The sequence below is a fragment of the Papio anubis genome, chromosome 3 (assembly GCF_008728515.1).
Source record: "Papio anubis isolate 15944 chromosome 3, Panubis1.0, whole genome shotgun sequence".
NCBI lineage: Eukaryota > Metazoa > Chordata > Mammalia > Primates > Cercopithecidae > Papio > Papio anubis.
The window spans coordinates 117,929,339-117,953,066 of NC_044978.1; the positions used below are offsets into that span (position 1 = coordinate 117,929,339).

General features: G+C 34.2%; 1 protein-coding gene and 1 long non-coding RNA gene across 19 annotated transcripts in view; both read left to right on the forward strand.

The window, feature by feature from the left end:
- Positions 1–23,728, forward strand: part of MTHFD2L (methylenetetrahydrofolate dehydrogenase (NADP+ dependent) 2 like) — a 185,462-nt gene that overhangs the window by 53,779 nt on the left and 107,955 nt on the right. For 13 of the 18 annotated variants that reach the window (XR_004182781.1, XR_002522068.2, XR_002522065.2 and 10 more), the window contains 2 exons: positions 945–1,129; positions 1,721–1,843. Coding sequence is in view for 13 of the 18 variants with exons in the window: in XM_021938529.2 (XP_021794221.1) it covers positions 945–1,129; positions 1,721–1,843 (308 nt within the window). In the remaining 5 variants the exon portion in view is untranslated. Of the gene's footprint in view, positions 1–68; positions 215–944; positions 1,134–1,720; positions 1,844–23,728 lie in introns of those variants that run through there. The other 5 variants (XM_021938525.2, XM_021938526.2, XM_021938527.2 and 2 more) reach the window with 2 other exon arrangements.
- LOC103884395 lies at positions 21,550–22,172 on the forward strand. Its single transcript, XR_646968.2, has 3 exons — positions 21,550–21,597; positions 21,922–22,010; positions 22,134–22,172. It is a non-coding gene; the product is annotated as an uncharacterized LOC103884395 (long non-coding RNA).

Consider the following 23,728-nt stretch of genomic DNA (forward strand, 5'->3'; position numbering starts at 1 on the left):
TATGAAGCTAATGACTTCAGCATCTTGTATAGAATACGCTAACCAAAAACGAACTGATTTCGCCTTAGGGTCGCAAGATTGTGGGGCTATGTGTATACACAGTGGAGTCCAGTCTTCAAGATGGTTGCCAGTTTTAACTAGGCTGTGCTGATCTGCCTCTTTAGAAAAAATAGCAGAACCTTAAATTTATGCAATGTTATAGTCTGGATTTTGGGTATGTGGTTTGATAATTTATATGAATATATAAATGTGTGTATATGTATATGCATATGTATGCATATGTGTGTAAAATATATATGTTATATATATATGTAGTACATAAGTAAAACTTGTAAAGAAATGTACACTGTAGTTAGCATCTTAGTCTATTTGAGCTGCTATAACAATACCATAGACTGGTTGGCTTATACAAAAACAGAAATTTATTTCTCATAGTTCTGTAGACTGGGAAGTCCAAGGTCAATACACTAGAAGGTTCAGTGTCTGGTGTGGGCCCACTTTTTGGTTAATAGATAGCTGTCTTCATGCTATGTACTCACATGGCAGAAGGCACAAGGGAGATCTCTGAAATTTCTTAAAAGAACACTAATGTCACTTATGAGGGCTCTATCCTCATGGTATAATCGCCACCCAAAGGGCCTGCCTCCTAATATCATAACATTTGGGGTTAGGATTTCAACATATGAATTTTGAAGAGACATGCACATTCATTCTACAGCAGATAGATTATACTGTAGAACTAAATAACAGAGTTGCAATTCTTCACAAAATTATAAAATATTTATGAACCTGAAGAGTAGGTGTCACTATAATTGAAAAAAAAATCAAACTTTGGGTGCTTGGAGAATCATAGGTGTTTTGTTGATTTTTGTACCTTAAATTTGCACAGTTGAATATTTCTTATTTTCTTTTTAGTATTACATTTATTGTTTTGCTTTCCACAGACATGAAGCCATTATTATATCAGGAACTGAAATGGCCAAGCGTATCCAGAAAGAAATACAGCGAGGTGTGGAATCATGGGTTTCCCTTGGAAACAGAAGACCTCACCTCAGTATAATTTTAGTGGGAGATAACCCAGCAAGCCATACATACGTCAGGAATAAGATAAGAGCTGCTTCTGCTGTAGGTGGGTATGTGTTTTAGTTGTAATTACTACTAAATATGTTTTCTGTTTTTACTTCAAATTGTGATAATTATGAATGATAATGATCAAATAAGTGCCATTTGAATTGCATGTGTTATTATTAAAGATTATTCAGTTACCAAAGCTTTATGTTAATTTCATATGATTTTTCTTCCAATTTCTTATAGGGTTAATTCAGTGTGTTTTATATTCTATGGCAAGATATGCAAAGAATAGTTTACATCTGAAAGGCCTGCTTTCATTATATTTGCTTTAATTAAATAATAAACCTGGCTTGTTCACTCTGTTAAACTTGGCCTAATAGTTGTGTGGTAGCGATATTTTTATTCTCTTCAAATCTACTAACAGTAGCTTATCTCAAACAAGAACAAATTGTCACCTGGCATTCCAGGTCAAAGAATGCATGTGAATCAAGAGAAAACACTTGTACTATTGGAACAATCCTTCCTGATGATGCATGGAACATCAGAACCTTTCATTGCAGTAGAAACAGTCCCACACTGTGTTAGACACTATTGATGAAAAACCATATTCAGTTAGTCAAGTGACCTTCTCTGCCTGTTTTTCTTCTAGGTATTTGCAGTGAGCTCATTCTAAAACCGAAGGATGTTTCTCAGGAAGAGCTTTTGGACATAACTGATCAATTGAATATGGACCCAAGAGTCAGTGGTATATTAGTTCAGTTACCACTACCAGGTACATAATGCTCTTCTATTTATCTGGTCTTGTTAAAAGTGAAACAAAGGGCACCTTTCAACATCATATCATGATACTGCAAGTAATTTATAAAATACATTCAGAAGGGGCACTAGCTATTATAATAGTAATAGGTGTACTAGTGATTTCTGAATGATTTGTGTTTATATTGACAAAATCCTTGAAAGTAAAATATAGGCATTGGCAATACATACACTCCTTGCTTTGTACAGTAGTATGGGACCCTAAAAATGGCGATGTAAGATGAAACCAGGTAATGTGATCTTAATAATCAAAGGTAAAAACGACAATTTTCTGTGACCTTTAAAACTTCTTATCAAAGCATTAAAAACTCTCCTACTGTGGTTCATAAATGTATAGGGAAATGAATAATTAGTGAAACTAAACTAATGTTTTTTAGTACACTGTAATTTAGAACATTAGAAACATTGAGAAAGTGTATGATATCATTGCAAAAACTTGTCAGAAGTAGTTGGAACAGTGTTTGCCTTCTATCTAATTCTATAACTTATCATATGGAATGAGCATCTTTTCTATGTCTTGGTGAATTGAGCTGTTATATTCCTTTCAAAGTTTAGATTAGTTCCCAGTATTTTGCCTGTTGTACTTTAAATGTTGTGAAATTTCTCTGAGAGTTCCTTAACATTTAAAGGAACTTCAATGTGAAGTTTCACGTTGGTGTCACTTCCTCTGGGATGTTGTCGTCTTTTTTGTTACGATCACTTTCCTCATTTGTGTGGTGGATTCACCCTCATTAAGTTCCTCTGGCTGCATAACTACATCTCTCCAAAGGATTCAGTGTCAGCTTTCTATGGTCAGCTATTTCTCCTACAACTCCATTTACAATAAATTAGAATCCTATTGAAATGACTTTGTTTTTTATATTTATCAGGCTTTTTCAACATAGTACTTACCTTTGCTTTTCATGCGGGCCTAGGTTTCTCTTGTCTTTGTTTGTTGTTACCATTTTCAGATCTCCTACACACATCCAGTTTCCATCCCAGCATTATCACATTTTGTTTCTTTGCTATACTTTCACTTTTATAGGCTAATCCCCTTTGTCTATTATCAACTTTTGTAAAATATCATGTGGGTTTATCTCTGGGAAACACGGAGAAAACACACTTTTCTATCTATGTTTGAAGATTGCAAATGTGCAGTGACCAATCATTTAAAAGAAGTGCTATGATTGGTCACTGATCATCATGTCATCTGTTATTTCTCTAGTGATTTGTGGGCTAAAGAGCCAGCAGCTCTTGTGTAATTACTATGAAATTTGAAATGTGTTATTGGAGGACTAGTATCATTTAACTAAATTGTGGTTCTGACATTTGTGCATATTTAAAGTGCACAAAATGAGGACTGCAGGTATAGTATAGGTTACAATAGCTTTGTAGTTTTGAGTTCTGCAAGCTTTGATTAACAATCATGTGATGTGCAAAAAGTAAAGCTATATAATTCTATTATATGGGATCTTTATGTGGTATTAATATTTTTCTTTATCCAACAATATAATATCTTAGCATATGTTATAGCTTTTGTGCTGTTTACGTTATATCAAAAATTCATACTTCTAATTCTTTTCCTCCAATATAGCTGCACTGACAAAAATCATCAAGTTGATAAGAATCTTAGAAGCTATCAGAGTTTCCCCCTGAGAAAAACGCTCTGACAGATGATGCTTAGATTAATGATGTTAAAGTTAGTATAGTGATAGTATCACTTACCTTTAAAACTAGAAAAAAAATTCAACACATGCAGCACTCTCGTATTATTGGAAAATGAGATCTAGAGAAGATCAGGAGTTTATTAACATCACAAATCTGTCCAAAAAATTTTAACAGTGTTTCTCAATTGTTTGACTCACGCAAAATGAGTCTCTTTTTGGTACTGTGTTTATCAACCAATCTTCTTATAGTTTGCAGTTTTTGAAATTTTCTCTACTTGGCATTTGTATGACATTTCGATAGCTGTATAAACATGTCACAACCTTAATTCTTAAAATGTTCTTTCTACACAAAGTGACCTGAAAAGACATTTCTTGAGAGAAGACATACAAATGGCCAAAAGGTGTATGAAAATGATAAACATCACTAATTATCAAGGAAAGGCAAATTAAAACCACAATGAGATATCACGTCACACTTGTTAGGATGGCTGTTATCAAGAAAATGAGGTAAGTGTTGAGGATGTAGAGAAAAGGAACCCTTGCTCACGGCTGTTTAGAATGTACATTGGTACAGCCATTTTAGAAAACAGCATGACAGTTCCTCAAAAAATTAAACATAGAACACCATATGATCAAAAAATTCGATTTCTGTGTATATATCCAAATGACATGATATCAGTCATGTCAAAGAGATACCTGCATCCTAAAGTGATGCTGCACATTGTGGCATTACTTTAAGATACATAATCAACTTTAGTGTCTATCAGTGGCTGAATGGATAAAGTAAATGTTGTTGTGTATATACGCAATGAAATAAGAATCAACTTTTTAAAAGAAGGAAATCCTCTACACGCTGCTTTAAATGTGTCTCAGAGATTCTGGTATGTTGTATCTTTGTTCTCATTGGTTTCAAAGAACATCTTTATTTCTGCCTTCATTTCGTTATGTACCCAGTAGTCATTCAGGAGCAGGTTGTTCAGTTTCCATGTAGTTGAGCGGTTTTGATTGAGTTTCTTAGTCCTGAGTTCTAGTTTGATTGCACTGTGGTCTGAGAGACAGTTTGTTATAATTTCTGTTCTTGTACATTTGCTGAGGAATGCTTTACTTTCAATTATGTGGTCAATTTTGGAATAAGTATGATGTGGTGCTGAGAAGAATGTATATTCTGTTGATTTGGGGTGGAAAGTTCTGTAGATGTCTATTAGGTCTGCTTGGTGCAGAGATGAGTTCAATTCCTGGATATCTTTGTTAACTTTCTGTCTCGTTGATCTGTCTAATGTTGACAGTGGGGTGTTGAAGTCTCCCATTATTACTGTATGGGAGTCTAAGTCTCTTTGTAAGTTTCTAAGGACTTGCTTTATGAATCTGTGTGCTCCTGTATTGGGCGCATATATATTTAGGATAGTTAGCTCTTCCTGTTGAATTGATCCCTTTACTATTATGTAATGGCGTTCTTTGTCTGTTTTGATCTTTGATGGTTTAAAGTCTGTTTTATCAGAGACTAGTATTGCAACCCCTGCTTTTTTTTGTTCTCCATTTGCTTGGTAGATCTTCCTCCATCCCTTTATTTTGAGCCTATGTGTGTCTTTGCATGTGAGATGGGTCTCCTGAATACAGCAAACTGATGGGTCTTGACTCTTTATCCAGTTTGCCAGTCTGTGTCTTTTAATTTTAGGGAAATTTATAGCACTAAATGCCCACAAGAGAAAGCTGGAAAGATCTAAAATTGACACTCTAACATCACAATTGAAAGAACTAGAGAAGCAAGAGCAAACACATTCAAAAGCTAGCAGAAGGCAAGAAATAACTAAAATCAGAGCAGAACTGAAGGAGATAGAGACACAAAAAAACCCTCCAAAAAATCAATGGATCCAGGAGTTGGTTTTTTGAAAAGATCAACAAAATTGATAGACGGCTAGCAAGACTAATAAAGAAGAAAAGAGAGAAGAATCAAATAGACGCAATAAAAAATGATTAAGGGGATATCACCACCAACCCCTCAGAAATACAAACTACCATCAGAGAATACTCTAAACACCTCTACGCAAATAAATTAGAAAATCTAGAAGAAATGGATAATTTCCTGGACACTTACACTCTCCCAAGACTAAACCAGGAAGAAGTTGATCCCTGAATAGACCAAGAGCAGGCTCTGAAATTGAGGCAATAATTAATAGCCTACCAACGAAAAAAAGTCCAGGACCAGATGGATTCACAGCTGAATTCTACCAGAGGTACAAGGAGGAGCTGGTACCATTCCTTCTGAAACTATTCCAATCAATGGAAAAAGAGGGAATCCTCCCTAACTCATTTTATGGGGCCAACATCAACCTGATACCAAAGCCTGGCAGAGACACAACAAAAAAGGAGAATTTTAGACCAATATCCCTGATGAACATCGATGCAAAAATCCTCAATAAAATACTGGCAAACCGAATCCAGCAGCACATCAAAAGCTTATCCACCATAATCAAGTGGGCTTCATCCCTGGGATGCAAGGCTGGTTCAACATACGCAAATCAATATACGTAATCCAGCATATAAACAGAACCAAAGACAAAAACCACATGATTATCTCAATAGATGCAGAAAAGGCCTTTGACAAAATTCAACAGCCCTTCATGCTAAAAACTCTCAACAAATTCGGTATTGATGGAAAGTATCTCAAAATCATAAGAGCTATTTATGACAAACCCACAGCCAATATCATACTGAATGGGCAAAAACTGGAAGCATTCCCTTGGAAAACTGGCACAAGACAGGGATGCCCTCTCTCAACACTCCTATTCAACATAGTGTTGGAAGTTCTGGCTAGGGCAATCAGGCAAGAGAAAGAAATCAAGGGTATTCAGTTAGGAAAAGAAAAAGTCAAATTGTCCCTGTTTGCAGATGACATGATTGTATGTTTAGAAAACCCCATCATCTCAGCCCAAAATCTCCTTAAGCTGATAAGCAACTTCAGCAAAGTCTCAGGATACAAAATTAATGTGCAGAAATCACCAGCATTCTTATACACCAGTAATAGACAAACAGAGAACCAAATCATGAATTAACTTCCATTCACAATTGCTTCAAAGAGAATAAAATACCTAGGAATCCAACTTACAAGGGATGTAAAGGACCTCTTCAAGGAGAACTACAAACCACTGCTCAGTGAAATAAAAGAGAACACAAACAAATGGAAGAACATACCATGCTCATGGATAGGAAGAATCAATATTGTGAAAGTGGCCATACTGCCCAAGGTAATTTATAGATTCAATGCCATCCCCATCAAGCTACCAATGAGTTTCTTCACAGAATTGGAAAAAACTGCTTTAAAGTTCATATGGAACCAAAAAAGAGCCCGCATTGCCAAGACAATCCTAAGTCAAAAGAACAAAGCTGGAGGCATCACGCTACCTGACTTCAAACTATACTACAAGGCTATAGTAATGAAAACAGCATGGTACTGGTACCAAAACAGAGATATAGTCCAATGGAACAGAACAGAGTCCTCAGAAATAATACCACACATCTACAGCCATCTGATCTTTGACAAACCTGTGAAAAACAAGAAATGGGGAAAGGATTCCCTATTTAATAAATGGTGCTGGGAAAATTGGCTAGCCATAAGTAGAAAGCTGAAACTGGATCCTTTCCTTACTCCTTATACGAAAATTAATTCAAGATGGATTAGAGATTTAAATGTTAGACCTAATACCATAAAAACCCTGGAAGAAAACCTAGGTAATACCATTCAGGACATAGGCATGGGCAAGGATTTCATGTCTAAAACACCAAAAGCAATGGCAACAAAAGCCAAAATTGACAAATAGGATCTAATTAAACTAAAGCTCTTCTGCACAGCAAAAGAAACTACCATCAGAGTGAACAGGCAACCTACAAAATGGGAGAAAATGTTTGCAATCTGTCCATCTGACAAAGGGCTAATATCTAGAACCTACAAAGAACTCAAACACATTTACAAGAAAAAAACCAAACAACCCCATCAAAAAGTGGGCAAAGGATATGAACAGACATTTCTCAAAAGAAGACATGCTTACAGCCAAAAGACATATGAAAAAATGCTCATCATCACTGGCCATCAGAGAAATGCAAATCGAAACCACAATGAGATACCATCTCACACCAGTTAGAATGGCAATCATTAAAAAGTCAGGAAACAACAGGTGCTGGAGAAGACGTGGAGAAATAGGAACACTTTTACACTGTTGGTGGGTTTGTAAACTAGTTCAACCATTATGGAAAACAGTATGGCGATTCCTCAAGGATCTAGAACTAGAAGTACCATATGACCCAGCCATTCCATTACTGGGTATATACCCAAAGGATTATAAATCATGCTGCTATAAAGACACATGCATATGTATGTTTACTGCGGCACTATTCACAATAGCAAAGACTTGGAATCAACCCAAATGTCCATCAGTGACAGACTGGATTAAGAAAATGTGACACATATACACCATGGACTACTATGCAGCCATAAAAAAGGATGAGTTTGTGTCCTTTGTAGGGACATGGATGCAGGTGGAAACCATCATTCTCAGCAAACTATCGCAAGAACAGAAAACCAAACACCACATGTTCTCACTCATAGGTGGGAACTGAACAATGAGATAACTTGTACTCGGGAAGGGGAACATCACACACCGGGGCCTATTATGGGGAGGGGGGAGTGGGGAGGGATTGCATTGGGAGTTATATCTGATGTAAATGACGAGTTGATGGGTGCTGACGAGTTGATGGGTGCAGCACACCAACATGGCAGAAGTATGCATAGGTAACAAACCTGCACATTATGCACATGTACCCTAGAACTTAAAGTATAATAATAATAATAATAATAATAATAATAAAAGTTTGTAGCAAAAACTAAAAAAAAAATGAAATCCTGTCATTTGCTATAACACGGAAGCTGAAGTATATTATACTAAATAGAATGAGCTAGGCACAAAAAGAAAAACCCTCATGATCTTACCTGCAGAATTTTTAAAAGTAAACTCATGGAAACACAGAGTTAATGGTGGTTACTGGGGACTGAGGACGGGGGAAGGGATCGTGGAGATATTGGTTAAAGGATACAACAGTTTAGTTAGAAAGGAATAAGTTTTGGAGGTTTATTGTACAACATGGTGATTTAGCTAATAACAACATACTGTATACTTGCAAATTGCTGAGAAAGTACATTTTAAATGTTCTCACCATGAAAATACATATCTGATGTGTTATATATGTTAATTAGCTTGACTTAGCTATTTCATAATGTATACATATATCAAAACATATTGTATACCACACATATATACAATTTTTGTTTGTTAATTTTCAACTAAAATAGTCAGTTTTCAAGCTACATTATATTTAGTTTGTCACAGATTTCTAACTACATTAGATTGTTTGTCTTAATAAATTTATATCTGTAGAAATTTTACCCCTTTTTAGCAACATTCTTTATTTGGTGAATTTATTAACAGCTTGCTGCTTAGATGGCACTGGTGATTTGTCTGTATTAAATACTAAATTGCTTGAGTCCTGTACTAGAGACTAAATTGTTTGAGTGTCTCAAACAGAGAGTGAGAAGCATAGAGCTAAAATGACCATGGTTTTATATATATATGTTCTGAGAAACAGCAGTTTTCTATGTAGCCAAAAAACCAATAATGCCAAAATTGTGGCTAACGTTGATTACATTATGGCACTTTATATGCTATTTATATTACACATATTACACATGACACTTTGTATTTATTAACCCATTGGATCCTCACAATAATCCTGTGAACCTGGAGCTATTATGTATTTTTTACTGATGAGAAATTTGAGGGATGAAGAGGGTAAGTAACTTCTCCCAGGTTCACAGAGTTGCTAAGTAACTGAGTTGGGATTTGAATCTGGGCAGACTGGCCCCCATGCCAGGAATACTCTTACTTACTATGTTAGCACCCTCACTGGCACATCAATGTTAGCTAGTGAGTCATGTGTGCTTACTATGTAGCAGGTACTCCCTTACATGGATTATTTTATTGAATCCTACAAACACCCTTATATGATAAGAATTATCTTCTTCATTTTACAGATAAGGAGACTGAGACACATGGAGGTTAAGTGAATTGACCAGTATTACCTGTTAGTAAATGGTAGAGCCAAGACCCAAACTCAAGTCAACTGATTTCAGAACCTGCCTTTTAAACTTCTCGTTACGTTACACTATCTCTCAGAACATAGTAAGGCATAACATAAGCACATATATTTCAAACATTAAGATACAAATTTCTAGCACATGTAACCACCAAGTTGCTGATCATCTGGTTTCCCTGTTTCCACACTTGTAACCTATATTTTTTTATGGTTTTTACCTTGCTCAATAATAGAATTCCTACTTTGATTCATAATTTCTTTTTGGTAAGGTTTAAAAATGATAGCAATGGGATTAAAGACATAGTAAATATACTGTTCCTTTCAAAGTAGCCTCTATTTTAGTAATTGAGCTATGGTACATTTTTGCTAGCAGAAGATATTATTCAAATATGGGTATATACAGTCTGAATTTGTAATGTGGCTTTGTGATTTACTGACTGTTACTTAACTTTGATGAGTTTTATTTTCCTCATAAAAAGAGAATTGAAAATCGATCTTTTATACTACATATTGGGAACATATAGTTTGTTAGTTAATAGAAAGTGTTAAAGTAGAAAATTGTAAAACAATACATATGTACCTTAAACATTGTATTGTATAATAAATAATTTAAATATTCATCAATCTTTAATGTAGATTAAAAGCTTTCTGGAGCCCACTGATTGGACTTCTGCATCATCTTCTGGCATTAATAATACTTACAATTCATTGCCTGTAATTTTCAGGTTGCAGTGAAACAGTGAAAATTCATCTAGAATTTCAAAATGTCTCCCAGTCTTCAAAGTTGCCTTGCTCTTATCTAAGTCATACTAATTCTTTTTAGTTCTTGAGAGTCTTTCCAGATCATTCAGCTTAGTTTTCTTACAAATAAGAACTGTTCCCTTTTGCACTCAATTTTCATTTATTTGTATCATTTTTACCTGTGTTATAGAATTTACTATGAAAAAACTGGCAAAGACAGGCTGGGAAATACAAAAATTGTCTCATGGTTATGAAACACAACCATAGGATTAGGAATAGTTTATTAACTATTCTCTGATATGTCCAGCAAGTGCTGGGCATCAGCCTTCATGTTTTACGGAATAAATGGAGCTCATTAGTTATTTTGATAGATTGGCTATATAGAAGTAGATGAATACAGCCTCTCCTATGTATATTTCATAGGATTGTTATAATGAACAAATTAAACAATAAGCAAATGAAAAAACGAATGAGTCTAGTTGATTTAACCTTCAAGCTTAATAATATAAAACTATTTTCTATAATTTGGTTAGTAAGTGTGTATTTCATGATTAGAAATCTGAGATTATTTCTCACAATTAAGGCAATGTCTTGAGTAAAATAAATTCCAAGTTAGAATTATAATTCTAATGTTTGAAGGCAGGTTTGCATAAGGATTAAACAGAATGTGCAAGGAGTTTCCATGCATGTTATTTGGGCAAGCAAAGAAATGAGATAGAATTCTGTCCTGTTTAATGGTACTGAGCCTGTCACAAGCTAAGCCTTGTTTATGTTCAGAAGCTGTGCAACTTTGTTCAGGATTTGAAATACTCGGGATATAACAGTACACAGCCTTGCTATTTGTCCAGTAGCTAACCCTAAAGCTAAGGAGAAATAAAAATGACCAAATGCAGATGCTTTCCTACTCCTGTCCTGACTGTGCATAGATTCTTATCAGTAAGTGATCACTTTGTCGAGGTGAGAAAGAGGTCTGTTATTTATGTTATATTCTTTTTTTCTTCTAAGTAGGCATTTTATTTTTTTTAGCTTTTATTGAGTTATGTGTATTAAACTGATATCATATTAAAAGTTAAATTTTTTGGAATATACATCTTTATATAGAGTAAAAAAATTAGAAAAATACTCTTTTAAAACTGGAACCAGTGGCATCTTTTTCAAACTAGAATAATAAAAGGGAAATTATAATATTCACAGACTTGAAGCACACTGGAATTCTGCTATAAATATTTGTTGTATAATAGAATTTGGTGCAGGATGAATTTGATTTAAGAGGGTTTAAATTATATTAACTGTGTGAAAACATTTAGATCTAAGCCTGAAAAACAGTTATCAAGTCAGTGAAATTTTAATATGGTATTTCACAACTGTGACTTCATGACAGCTGTTACAAGTGTCAGGAATGGTAAATATGTACTATTTACTAATGCCAGCACTGTACAAAAGTGCTTTATATACAATAAATCATTTAATACTGACAACAATCCATACCAGTAGATGCTATTTCTTTTGAGATTTGTGGTTAAGGAAAAAGAGTGAACTGAGTAACTTGTGTGAGTTCACTCAGTGAGTAAGTACCAGAGTGTTGTCAAGAGAACCAAGTATAGCATCCTTTGTACAATAGTCACAGTCCTATAGCAGAAATTTAAGAGAGCATAAGGAGAGATGCTTGCTTACCCACTTTGTATTTACTTGCTCTCTGAGAAGTCTACTTCTCATTTATTTCTGGAACACAATTAGATAAACTCTATCTTATCTATCTTTTTCTGAAATAGTTTTTCAAATGTTCCCTTCAGTTATCTAGTTTGAAGCCTTTGAGGATTAACACCTTCCAGTTTGTGCAAGGGAACTGGACAAAGAAATGAGAATGAACTATAGGATTAAAAGATAAAACTAAAGAAGGTGAGTTAGAAGAATTTGAGTTCAAGGTGCAGATTTAACATAAATAAAATATTAGAGTAATTAGTAGGCATGAAAATGTGGATATCGACCTAACTAATAAGCATGGAGATATGTGTATTTGTCTAAAACTCATTTCTTCATTTGGAGAAAAAAAGTATTGCTATAATTACTTTTCATGAGAATTTACCAAATTTATGTATCCAGAATACTGATTATTATTAAAATGTTTGACCAGAATGAGAATTTTTTTATTATTCTGAACTCTTTCCTATTTTATTCTGTTTAATTCAATATAAATTTTAATTTGACTTTGTTTTAAAATTTATTTTTCATTTCACTATGGGAGAAACCCCAGTTCTGTGTTTGAGTGTATAGAATAATTCCACATAGGGAGAATTGCAGTAAACATTATATCCCTGTAATCTACCTTTTATCTGTTAGACAATTAGTGAATGGTGTTGAAGAAATGAGTGAATCCTGTAGTTTCTCAGCACCACTTTCTTTGTGTTAAGTCTTATCCTTCTGCATATGTTTCTACATGTAAGAGATTAGTGCATAAACAATTTAACTGAACAAGATTGGTGAAGATCTCATGCCCGCACCCATGAAAGTTTTCTATAGCTCTATAGTATCTATTATATAGAACCCATGTTACGATTGCATATTTTATTACTTCAATAATGTGTTAGCCTCTGACCTCTTCACTATATTGGTTATCTTTCAAACATACAAGGGCTGAGTTCTTTTTCCCTCTAGATCTTAGCATAAATGTCATTGCTTTGGGGAGGCTTTTCCAGGCTATGCCCCCTAAGTTGTTTTCATTCTGTTGTTCTCTGTTTGGAACCTCCTTTTTTGTGTGACAGAGACAATTTAAGTTCTCCAAATACCCACATGTCCTCTTATATTTTGGGGCTTCTCTTAGCAATTGGATTGAGGCCACGTGACTACTGGACAATAGATTGTAAAAGGAAGAGATTTTTGGAGCCACTTCCAGACTGAGATAGTTAAAAGCTGTTGTGCCCTCCTCTTTGACTTCTGTTTTTGTTGCATTATTCTTGGAAACTAGGTGTTACAGACCATTGTAAACTACAAAAAGTAGGGCAATAGAATTCTTATTGGACTTGACATGAATAAGAAATAAATACCCTTTTATAAATGACTGGGATTTCAGATTTTTTTAAACCTATAAACTCACAGATCAAAGAAGCTCACCAAACTCTCAAGGTCATGAAACGTGAAGAAAAGTATGCCAAAGAACACCATAATCAAATTATTCAAAACCACTGATTTAAAAAAAGAAATCTTAAAAGCAATAAGGGGGTTGGGGGAGGGCATTACATACAAAGGAATAAAGAGGACAGTGACAGAATATTTATTGATAGAAACAATGCCAGCAAGAAGACAATGGAACAATATCTTTAAGTATTAAGAGGAAAAAACAAAAAACCCCACAAACCCAAAATTCTATACCCAGGGGAAAATACCTTCAAAAACAAAGGCAAAAAGTCTTTTTATCAGACATGTGAGGAAGAGAGCTCAAAACTAAAAACAGTTACTTACTAGAAGACCTATGCTATAAGAAATATTTAAAGACCCGGGTGTGGTCGCTCATGCCTGTAATCCCTGCACTTTTGGGTGGATCACTTGAGGTCAGGAGTTTGAGACCAGCCTGGCCAACATCGGGAAACCCCATCTCTACTAAAAACACAAAAATTAGCTGGGCATTGTGGTGCACACCTGTAATCACAGCTACTCAGGAGGATGAGACAGGAGGATTGCTTGGACCTGGGAAGTGGAGGTGGCAGTAAGCCAAGATCATGCCACTGTACTCCAGCCTGGGCAACAGAGCAAGACTCCATCTCAACAACAACAACAACAAAAAAGTGATGTTAAAGGAAGTCCTTCACCTAGATGGAAATGATACTAGATGCAAATATGGATCTGTCCAAGGAATTAAGAGCTCTGGAAGTGGTAACTACCTGAGTAAATACATACTATTCATGTATATATATGTTATAATATATTGTTCTTATTCTTATTGCTCAGATTATTTTAGAAGATAATTAATGTTTAGCCAAAACCAAAAACAATGTAGTTTGTGATTTGTAACATACAATTAAAACATGTGGCAACAATAGCACAAAAGTTTGTATAGAAGAAATGCTGGAATATTATTGTTTGATTCATGTAATATATATGAAATGACATAATATTGCTTAAAGGTAGCCTGTGATAAGTTAAACATGTATAATATGAAACCAAAAGCAACCACGAAAATAACACAACAAAGAGTTATAACTAATAAGCCAACAAAGAAGAAAAAGTAGAATGATCACAGATATTCAGTTAATCTAAAGGAATACAGAACAATGGAGAAAAGACAACAAAGATGTTAAATTTATTCCTAGAAAATGTAATGTAAATAATCCAATTAAACATCAGAGGTTGTCAAATTGGATAAAAATCAAGTCCCAACTGTATGTTGCTTACATGAAACTACACCTTAACTATAGGGACACAGGGCAAAAGAGTGGGAAATCGAAAGCTGGAAGAGCTATTTAATGTGAAAGTGTATTTCAGAGCAGAAAGTATTACTCGGGATAAAGAGGTCATTTGATAATAATTAAGGAGCTGGTTTATCAAAAGTAAATAACAATCTTAATATCTTATATACCTAATAAGAAAACTTCAAATTATGTGAAACAAAAGCTAATATAATTGCAAAGAAAAATAATCAAATAAAAAATTATAGCCATGTTTCAAAACCTCTTAATAATGGAGAAAACAAGTAGACAGAAAATCAGTAAAGATATAGAATACTTGTATGATATCAACCAATTTGATATAATTAAAATTTATAGAATACTCTCTGCCAAATGGCAGATAATACCCTTTCTTCAAGTTAATGTAGAATATTTACCAGTATATACCACATTCCAGGCCATAAAACTAATCTCAATTTTAAGAGAATTCATGTCACATAAAGCATGTTCTCTGACCACAATGGAATTAAAAATGAGTAACAAAAACATCTGGAAGGCCAGGAGCGGTGACTCATGTCTATAATCCCAGCACTTTGGGAGGCCGAGACGGGCAGATCATGAGATCAGGAGATCCAGACTATCCTGGCTAACAAGGTGAAACCCCATCTCTACTGAAAATACAAAAAAAAAAAAAAAAAAAAAATCAGCTGGGCGTGGTGAAAGATGCCTGTAGTCCCAGCTACTCCAGAGGCTGAAGCAGGAAAATGGCGTGAACCCGGGAGGCGGAGCTTGCAGTGAGCCGAGATCACAGCACTGCACTCCAGCCTGGGCAGCAGAGTGAGACTCCGTCTCAAACAAAACAAAACAAAACAAAACAAAAAATCTGGAAAATCCCTAAATATTTGAAAAGTAAATAGCACACCTCTAAATAACCCCTGTGTCAAATAAGAAAGTAAAAGAGAAATTTGAAATTGTTTTGAACTTTTTATGAAAATGTAATATCAAAGTTTGTGGGATTCTATTAAAGCAGTACTTAAGGGAAATGCACAGCACTAAACACATATCTTAGAAAAGAAAAAAGGTCAGAAATCAGTAATCTCGTCTTATACTTTAAGATGGTAGGAACATCAGAGTAAAACACAACATAAAGACAGAAAAAGAGAAATAATAAAGATCAGAGCAGAAATTAATGAAATGTAAAATAGAAAATTAATAAAATCAGTAAAACCAAAAGTTGGACCCATCAAGGAAAAGAATAGATACAAATGACCAATACCAGGACTTAGGGAGGTAGTATCACTACAGATTCTACAGATATTGAAAGGGCAATAAGGGAATATTCTGAATAACATTATGGCAATTAATTTGACAAGTTAGATGAAATGGACAACTTCCTTGAAAGATATACATTACCAAAGCTCATTCAAAAAGAAATGTCTTAATAGCACTGTTAAGCAATTGACTTTGTAGTTCAAATCCATTCCACAGTGAAAGCTCTATGTCCAGATGGCATCCCTGGTGAATTCTACCAAATATTTAAGGAAGAATGGTGATAAAGAGGAGGGAATGCTTTCTAACATATTGTATGAGCCAGCATTACTCTGATACTAAAAACCTTGCAAAGACATTACAAGAAACGAAAATTACAAGTCGGTATCCTTCATGAAGATAGATTAGAAAGATATTAGTAAAACATTAACATATCAAATCTAACAATTTAGAAAACAATTCATCATGACCAAATGTGTTTTATTTCAGGAATCCAATGTGATTTAACATTAGAACAGTAAACAATGTATTTCACCATATTAACAAGCTAAAAATGAAAATCATATAATCATTTCCATAGATACAGATAAAGTACTGAATAAATTTCATCATCAATTCCTGATGAGAAACTTTCAAGTAGCTAATAATAGAAGAGAACTCTTTCAAGCTGATAAAGGGAATGTATGAAAAATCTGTAGGCAACATCACAATTGATTATGGAACACTGAATGTTTTCCTCTTACAATCAGAAAGGTCAAGGATGTCCACTATTACCATGTCTATTTAACATTGCATTGGAAATTCTAACTAGCACAATAAGACAAGAAAAGCAGATGACATGATTGTCTATGTGGAAAATTCAAGGGAATCCATGAAAAAAAAAACAGGTACTAGTACTAATAAGTGAGTTTAGCAAGATTGAATGATACAAGCTTAATATACAGGAATTGATTTTCTGTATACTTTCAATCAGATATTGAAATTTTAAATATACAGTTATAATAGCATCAAAAATATGAAATCTTTAGGCATAAATTTGACAAAAGATGGGAAAAATCTGTATATTAAAAACTACAGAACTTCCTGAGACAAACTAAAGGAGGCCTAAATAAATGGATCAATAAACCGTGTTATGAAACAGAAGATTAAATATTGTTAAAATACCAATTTTCCTCAAACTGATTTGTAGGTGACCTTAGTAAAAACTTGGGAGAAACTGAGTAAAATTCATATGGAACTGCAAATGACCTAAAATGGTCCACACAATTTTGAAAATGAGTAACATGGAGGATTAACACTGCCTGGTGTCAAAATGAGTTATAAAGCTACAGTAAGCAAAGTCATGTAGTATTGGAATCAAGATAGAAAAACAGATCAATGAAACAGAATAGAAAGTCTAGAAAGAGATTCACACTTATATTGATAACTGATTTCTGACAAAAGTGGAAAGGCAAATAGTACAGAAAGAATGTGATTTTCAACAAATAGTGCTGGCTGGAACAATCAGATATTCAAATGCAGAAGAATATCTAGAAAAGAAATGCTAGAAATTAAAAACGCTCTAACAGAAATGAAGAATGCTTTGATGGGCTCAGCTGTAGACTGGAAATGGCCAGGAAAAGAATCAGTAAGCTTGAAGTTATGCCAGTAGAAATTTCTCAAAATGAAATGCAAAGAGGAAAAAAACCCCAAACCCCTCCAGAATAGAATGTCAAAGAACTGTGGGATATTTTCAAAAGGTACATGCATTTGGAATAGCAGGAGAAAACAGAACAGAAAAAACTTTTGGAATAATCATGGCTGAAACTTTCTAAAAATAATGACAGACACAGAGAATATCAAGAGCAAAAATGGTAAAAGTATTTGAACAGACACTTGAAAGAAGAAATACAAATGGTAAATAAGCATATGAATAGATGTTCAACATCATTAGTCATTAGGGAAATTCAAATGAAAAGTATTAAGATACTACTGCAAACCCATTAGAATGGCTGAAATTAAAATATCATCTGACTATACTATGCGTTGGTGATGATGTGGAGGGAAAGTAACCCTCATGTTTTCCTGTAGTGGAGATGCAAAATGGTACATTTTGGAAAATTGGAAAATAGTTTGGCAGTATCTTAAAATGTTAAATACACACACACACACACACACACATATGTTGGTCCAGCCATTCCATACCTGTGTATTTCCCCAAAAGAAAATGAAACATGTCCATACAAGTATTTGTATATGAATGTTCATAGAATCTTTATTTGTGATAACTAAAAACTAGAAACAACCCAAATGTTCATTAACAGGTCGATGGATAAAGAAACTGTGATATTCCATACAATAGAATACTACTCAGCAATATTAAGGAATAAAATATGGATGCATATTATAATATAGATTAATCTCAAAGTAATTATGCTGAGTGAAAGTATCTAGACAAATAAGAGTGTATATTCTATGATTCCATTTAAATAAAATTCTATGAAATGAAAACTAATGAAGTGATACCATATCCATGGTGTATTAGTCTGCTTGATCTATCATAAGAAAATACCATAGAATGAGAGGCTTAAACAACAGAAATGTATTTTCTCACAGTCTGGAGGCTGAAAATGTGCGATCACGGTGCCAGCATGGTTGGGTTCTCGTGAGAAGTTTCTTCCTAGCTTGCAGACAGAGCTTTCTCATTGTGTCCTTACATGATGAAGAAAGCCAGCAAGTTTTCTGGTTTCTCTCCTTATAAGGACACTAAATCATATCACGAAGGCCCTACCCTCATGACCTCATCTAAACCTAATTGACTCCCAGAGGTCCCATCTCTAAATACCATCATATTAAGTGTTAGAGCTTTAATATATAAAGTTCGGGGGGACATAATTCAGTACATAGCAAATGTTTATAGGTAGTTGGGTCTGAGGGGATAGGAAAGGGCTAGGAAAGGATTATGAAGAGAGTAGGAGGAAAGTTTTCAGAATGGTAAATATGTTCATTATCTTGACTAGGATTATGGTTTTATAGGTATATATACGTATATATAGGTGTATATATTTGTATATATCTGTATATGTATATATCAAAGCCTATCAAATTGTACACTCTAAATGTATGCAGTCTATTATATTCAAATATTCTTCAATAAAGCTGTTTTTTGAAAACCCAAATCTACTGGAAATAGAAAAAATGCAATAAAACTATACAGTAAAGGACTCAAAAGAATGACAAGCACAGGACACAGGATGCAGTTTACATCTGTTTGGAGCAGGACAGAGGATGAACTAATTGGGTAGACTATAAGGTTAACTATAGATTAAGGTTAAATATAGATCGAGGTCATAACTTTTGTTTGGGGTAGTAGATTTGCATATACCTAATTTATTATGAAAAACTAATTTAATTGCATTGTGTTTGGACCAATATTGAGGTTGTGTCATAAGCCCATGAATTACGATTAATCCAATTTCTGCATTTGAAGTTCATTCAAAGAAAAAATACCCGATATTTTGTTTCAAATTCTTTTTGACATTAATTATGTAGTCACATAGAAACAAAGACATCCTCACAATATTATTTATCCAACTTAAAAAAAAAAAAAAACTTTCTCAGAGGGAGGTTTATATCAAAGAATTTATGAGCAAGGGGAAGAAAAGTGGAACACTCTCTTGCATGTAAAGTATGTTAACCACATGATGGCAGCATTGAGCAATCAGTGTTTCTCTTCCCTTTTTTTTTTAAAGATTAATGGTTTACACTGGAAGGTGAGTAAATCACTGAGATATAATTTACATAACAGTGAGACTGGTTGGTGTCCGTAGCCACTTATGTCTCTCTCTCTCATTCATATTCATGTGGAAACCATGCCCAGAGATTTTGAGTCACTCAACTCTATAGAATTAATCTTTTTGAACAGTTATTATCAAAATTTTGTTCATTTTGTTAAAATGAACTTGCGTTCCAGCATAGTTATTATTAATGAGATGACTTTGACATTACAGAAAAAAATTACTTGAGGTTAGCCCAAATTGGTAGTTATTTTAAAAAATATATTATATATACACAAACATAATAATTCTTTTCATAAAACTTAAAGTGAAAGTTCTGAAATAAACTATCTACATATTTATTAAGACAAAAAATCAGAAGTGATTATTAAGAATTCTCAAATAAGCCCATGTAACATGGTGAAACCCTGTCTCTATTATATCATCTAACTTGAGATGATTTACTTTTCACAATGTCTTCAAAATCACGAGTTTTTTGAACAACAATAGTTACTTTTTTATTTTTCATATTTTGTTTTTTCTTTACCATTATATCCTCATCTGTTTTTGAGTGTATTCAGCTTGAAATGATGACAAAGCATTTATCAAAATAAAAAGGCCCTATGGAAGATGGATATTTCTCTGTAGAAAGTATTTTAAAATATCTAGTTATATGATAGTTTTCTGACCCTCATCATTCATTTACCAGGTCAACGAATATTTATCTAGAATTTATTTAACTCTGTAGTAGGTACTGGGGGGAAAGGTACCTTTTAGTCAGGGTACTGACCAAATAGAAAGCAGTTTGAGACTAAATCACTGTCCTTGAAAAGTTTGCAAACAAGGTTCCCAAAACAACATCTTTTCTTTCTCCTTGTGTGTTTAAAAGACGCTTATTAGAATTGACATGTTCACTAATCTCAGTGTTTTCTTGTATAGAATATACACTATTTCAAGGACAGTACTGTGTATTTGACAGAAGTTACCAAGGGCTCAATAAATCAAGGTGTCCTTAACCTTGCTTACATGAACAAGATAATTTTAGGGTCTCCATATACTCTTCAGGTCACTTAAGAGAATTATATAGGGTAAAGGTTAGCAACCTTTGCATGATGTGTAGGTTCCAACTTCATTAATTTTTTTTTTTTTTTTTCTTACATCCTATAAAGTAAACCTGCCTGGGGACATCCTAGGGTAGTTTTCATGGCTATAGGAGAGGCTCAGCAGGGTGGAGAGACAGACCCACCTTTTTCCGGCCTAGAGAACACCTTCCGGTCCACCTCCAAACTTCACTGTGTTCTCAGATTTCAGGGTGGAGTAGCTCAGCAAGGTTAGAGTCTGTTCCCATTCCTTTTCTGTCCCCTTGTCCCTTGATGATGAAACAACTCTTAAATAATATTGGGAAAGTGGTAGGCATCTGATAAGTATTTGCTGTCTTGAAATCTTGATGTAGATCCCAGAGGGTGTAGCTTAAATATTTATTGGCTTGAGAATAGTGAGCACAGTTTCCAAAAGTATCTCTCATTTACTCCTAGAAAATAAACCATGAGAGACTATAGGTAGTTTGAGTAGGCAGACATTTATTCCATTAAAATATAAATTCCAGAGGCAAGAATTTTGTCTGTTTGTGTCACTTATATATTCATTTTTGTTTTCTGTTTTTTTGAGACAGAGTCTCTCTCTGTTGCCCAGGCTGGAGTGCAGTGGTGTGATCTCAGCTCCCGGGTTCAAGTGATTCTCCTGACTCAGCTTCCCGAGTAGCTGGGATTACAGGTGACGGCCACCATGCCCGTCTTAATTTTAGTATTTTTAGTAGAGATGCGGCTTCACCATGTTGGCCAGGCTGGTCTCGAACTTCTAACCCCAGGTGATCCTCCAACCTCAGCCTCCTGAAGTGTTGGGATTACAGACATGAGCTACTGCACCTGGCCCTCACTTATATATTCTAAACCCCTACTGGTAATACGGTAGACATTCAGTAAATATTTGTTGAGTAAATAAATGAGTGAATTTTCAAGGGTATTGTATACACACTAGGGATGTGGACTTTGATCTATTAGCATAAAGCTTTACCTGGATTTTTTTTTTCATGTCCAGAAAGGAAGAAGTAAATGAAAAATAAGAAACATGAATCTTTCACCTTAAATTTATGTTGGAGGACGTAATAGTACCAGATAGCCAATAAGGTAGATGCAATAATATAAAAAAAAAACCTATGATTTTTAATGTAAGCCACCTTTGGTTTTTCTTTATATTTATATATTTATTTATTTATTTATTTATTTATTTATTTATTTATTTATTTTGAGATGGAGTCTCACATTGTTGCCCGGGCTGGAGTGCATTGGCTTGATCTTAGCTCACTGCAATCTTTGCCTCCTGGGTTCAAGCGATTCTCCTGCCTCAGCCTCCTGAATAGCTGGGATTACAGGCGTCTGCCACCACACCCAGGTAATTTTTTTGTATTTTTAAGGTTTTGTATTTTTAGGGTTTCACCACGTTGGCCAGGCTGGTCTCGAACTCCTGACCACATGATTCACCAGCCTCGGCCTCCCAAAGTGCTGGGATTACAGGCATGAGCCTCCATGCCTGACACCTTTATATTTTTACAAGGAGAATGTTAGAGGATACAGAAGGATCAGACATGTTTTCCTTATGGTAGCCTGTTTTTCTAACTGTGTCTAGCTGCCCACTAATTTTGTCTCAGTTTCTTCATCTATAAATTAGAGTTAATAGTAGCCATTTATTCAATAAGTATTTATTGAGTGCCTCTATGGTCCAGGCACTATTATTTGTACTGTGGATCACTGAAAAAAAAAAAAAAGACAGGAATTTCTGTCCTTGTGAGTAGCAGAGGAGGCGGTAATAAAAAATAAATATAATAAATAAACAAATATATTTACTAGATGTTGATATGCTATCGGAAAAAAGAAGTATAGCATGGTAGGAGGGATCAGGATGTTGGAGGAGAGGTTGTATTTTTATCTGACCTCCTCCCAACATGTTGTTATAAAAAATTCAAACATACAGAAAAACTAAAAGACTGGTACAATGAACACTCATGCCTTCAAACTAGATTCTGTAGTTATGCTATATTTGTTTTGTCACACTATGCTATATTTGTTTTGTCACGTACCTGTCCATTTATTCATTCACCTATCCATTTTATTTTTGAAGCAGTTAAAGGTAAGAACACTTAATGTACCCCTAAAACTTTAGTGTATACATAATTAAGGTTCATTATTTATGTTATGTGAAATTTACATGAATTGAAATGTACGCATCTTATATGTACTATTCATAAGTTTTGAAAAATGCAGACTCTCATGTAATCTAAACCCCTATCATATTATAGAACATTTTTATCAACTGAGTTTCCTCATGCCCCTTCCCAGGCAGTCGCTATCTCTGTCTTTCATCCTCACACTCAGGTAACCACTGTTCTGATTTTTTTTTATCACATACATATTCCATTTGAATATCTTACTTTGTAAAGTGGCTGTTTAAGTATTTAGCTCTTTTAAAAATGTTATTTATCTTTTAATGATTTAACTTTGAGTGTGTGTGTGTGTATATATATATATATATATATATACACACACACACATGTGGTTACAAGTTCTTTAACTGATAGGTGTTTTGTGAGTATTTTCTCCCAGTCTTTGGCTTACCTGTACATTTTCTTAATTGTGCCTTTTGATGAGCATAAGATTTTAATTTTTCTTAAGTTTAATTGGTAATATTTTTATTTTAAGCTTTATGTGTTTTGTGTTATTTTTAAGAAACCTTTGCTTACACCCAGAACACAATGATATTCTTCTAAATTTTCACCTAGAAACTATGTAATTTTAACTTTTATGTTTAGATTTCTAATTGATTTCTAGTTAATTTTTCTGTGTAGTAT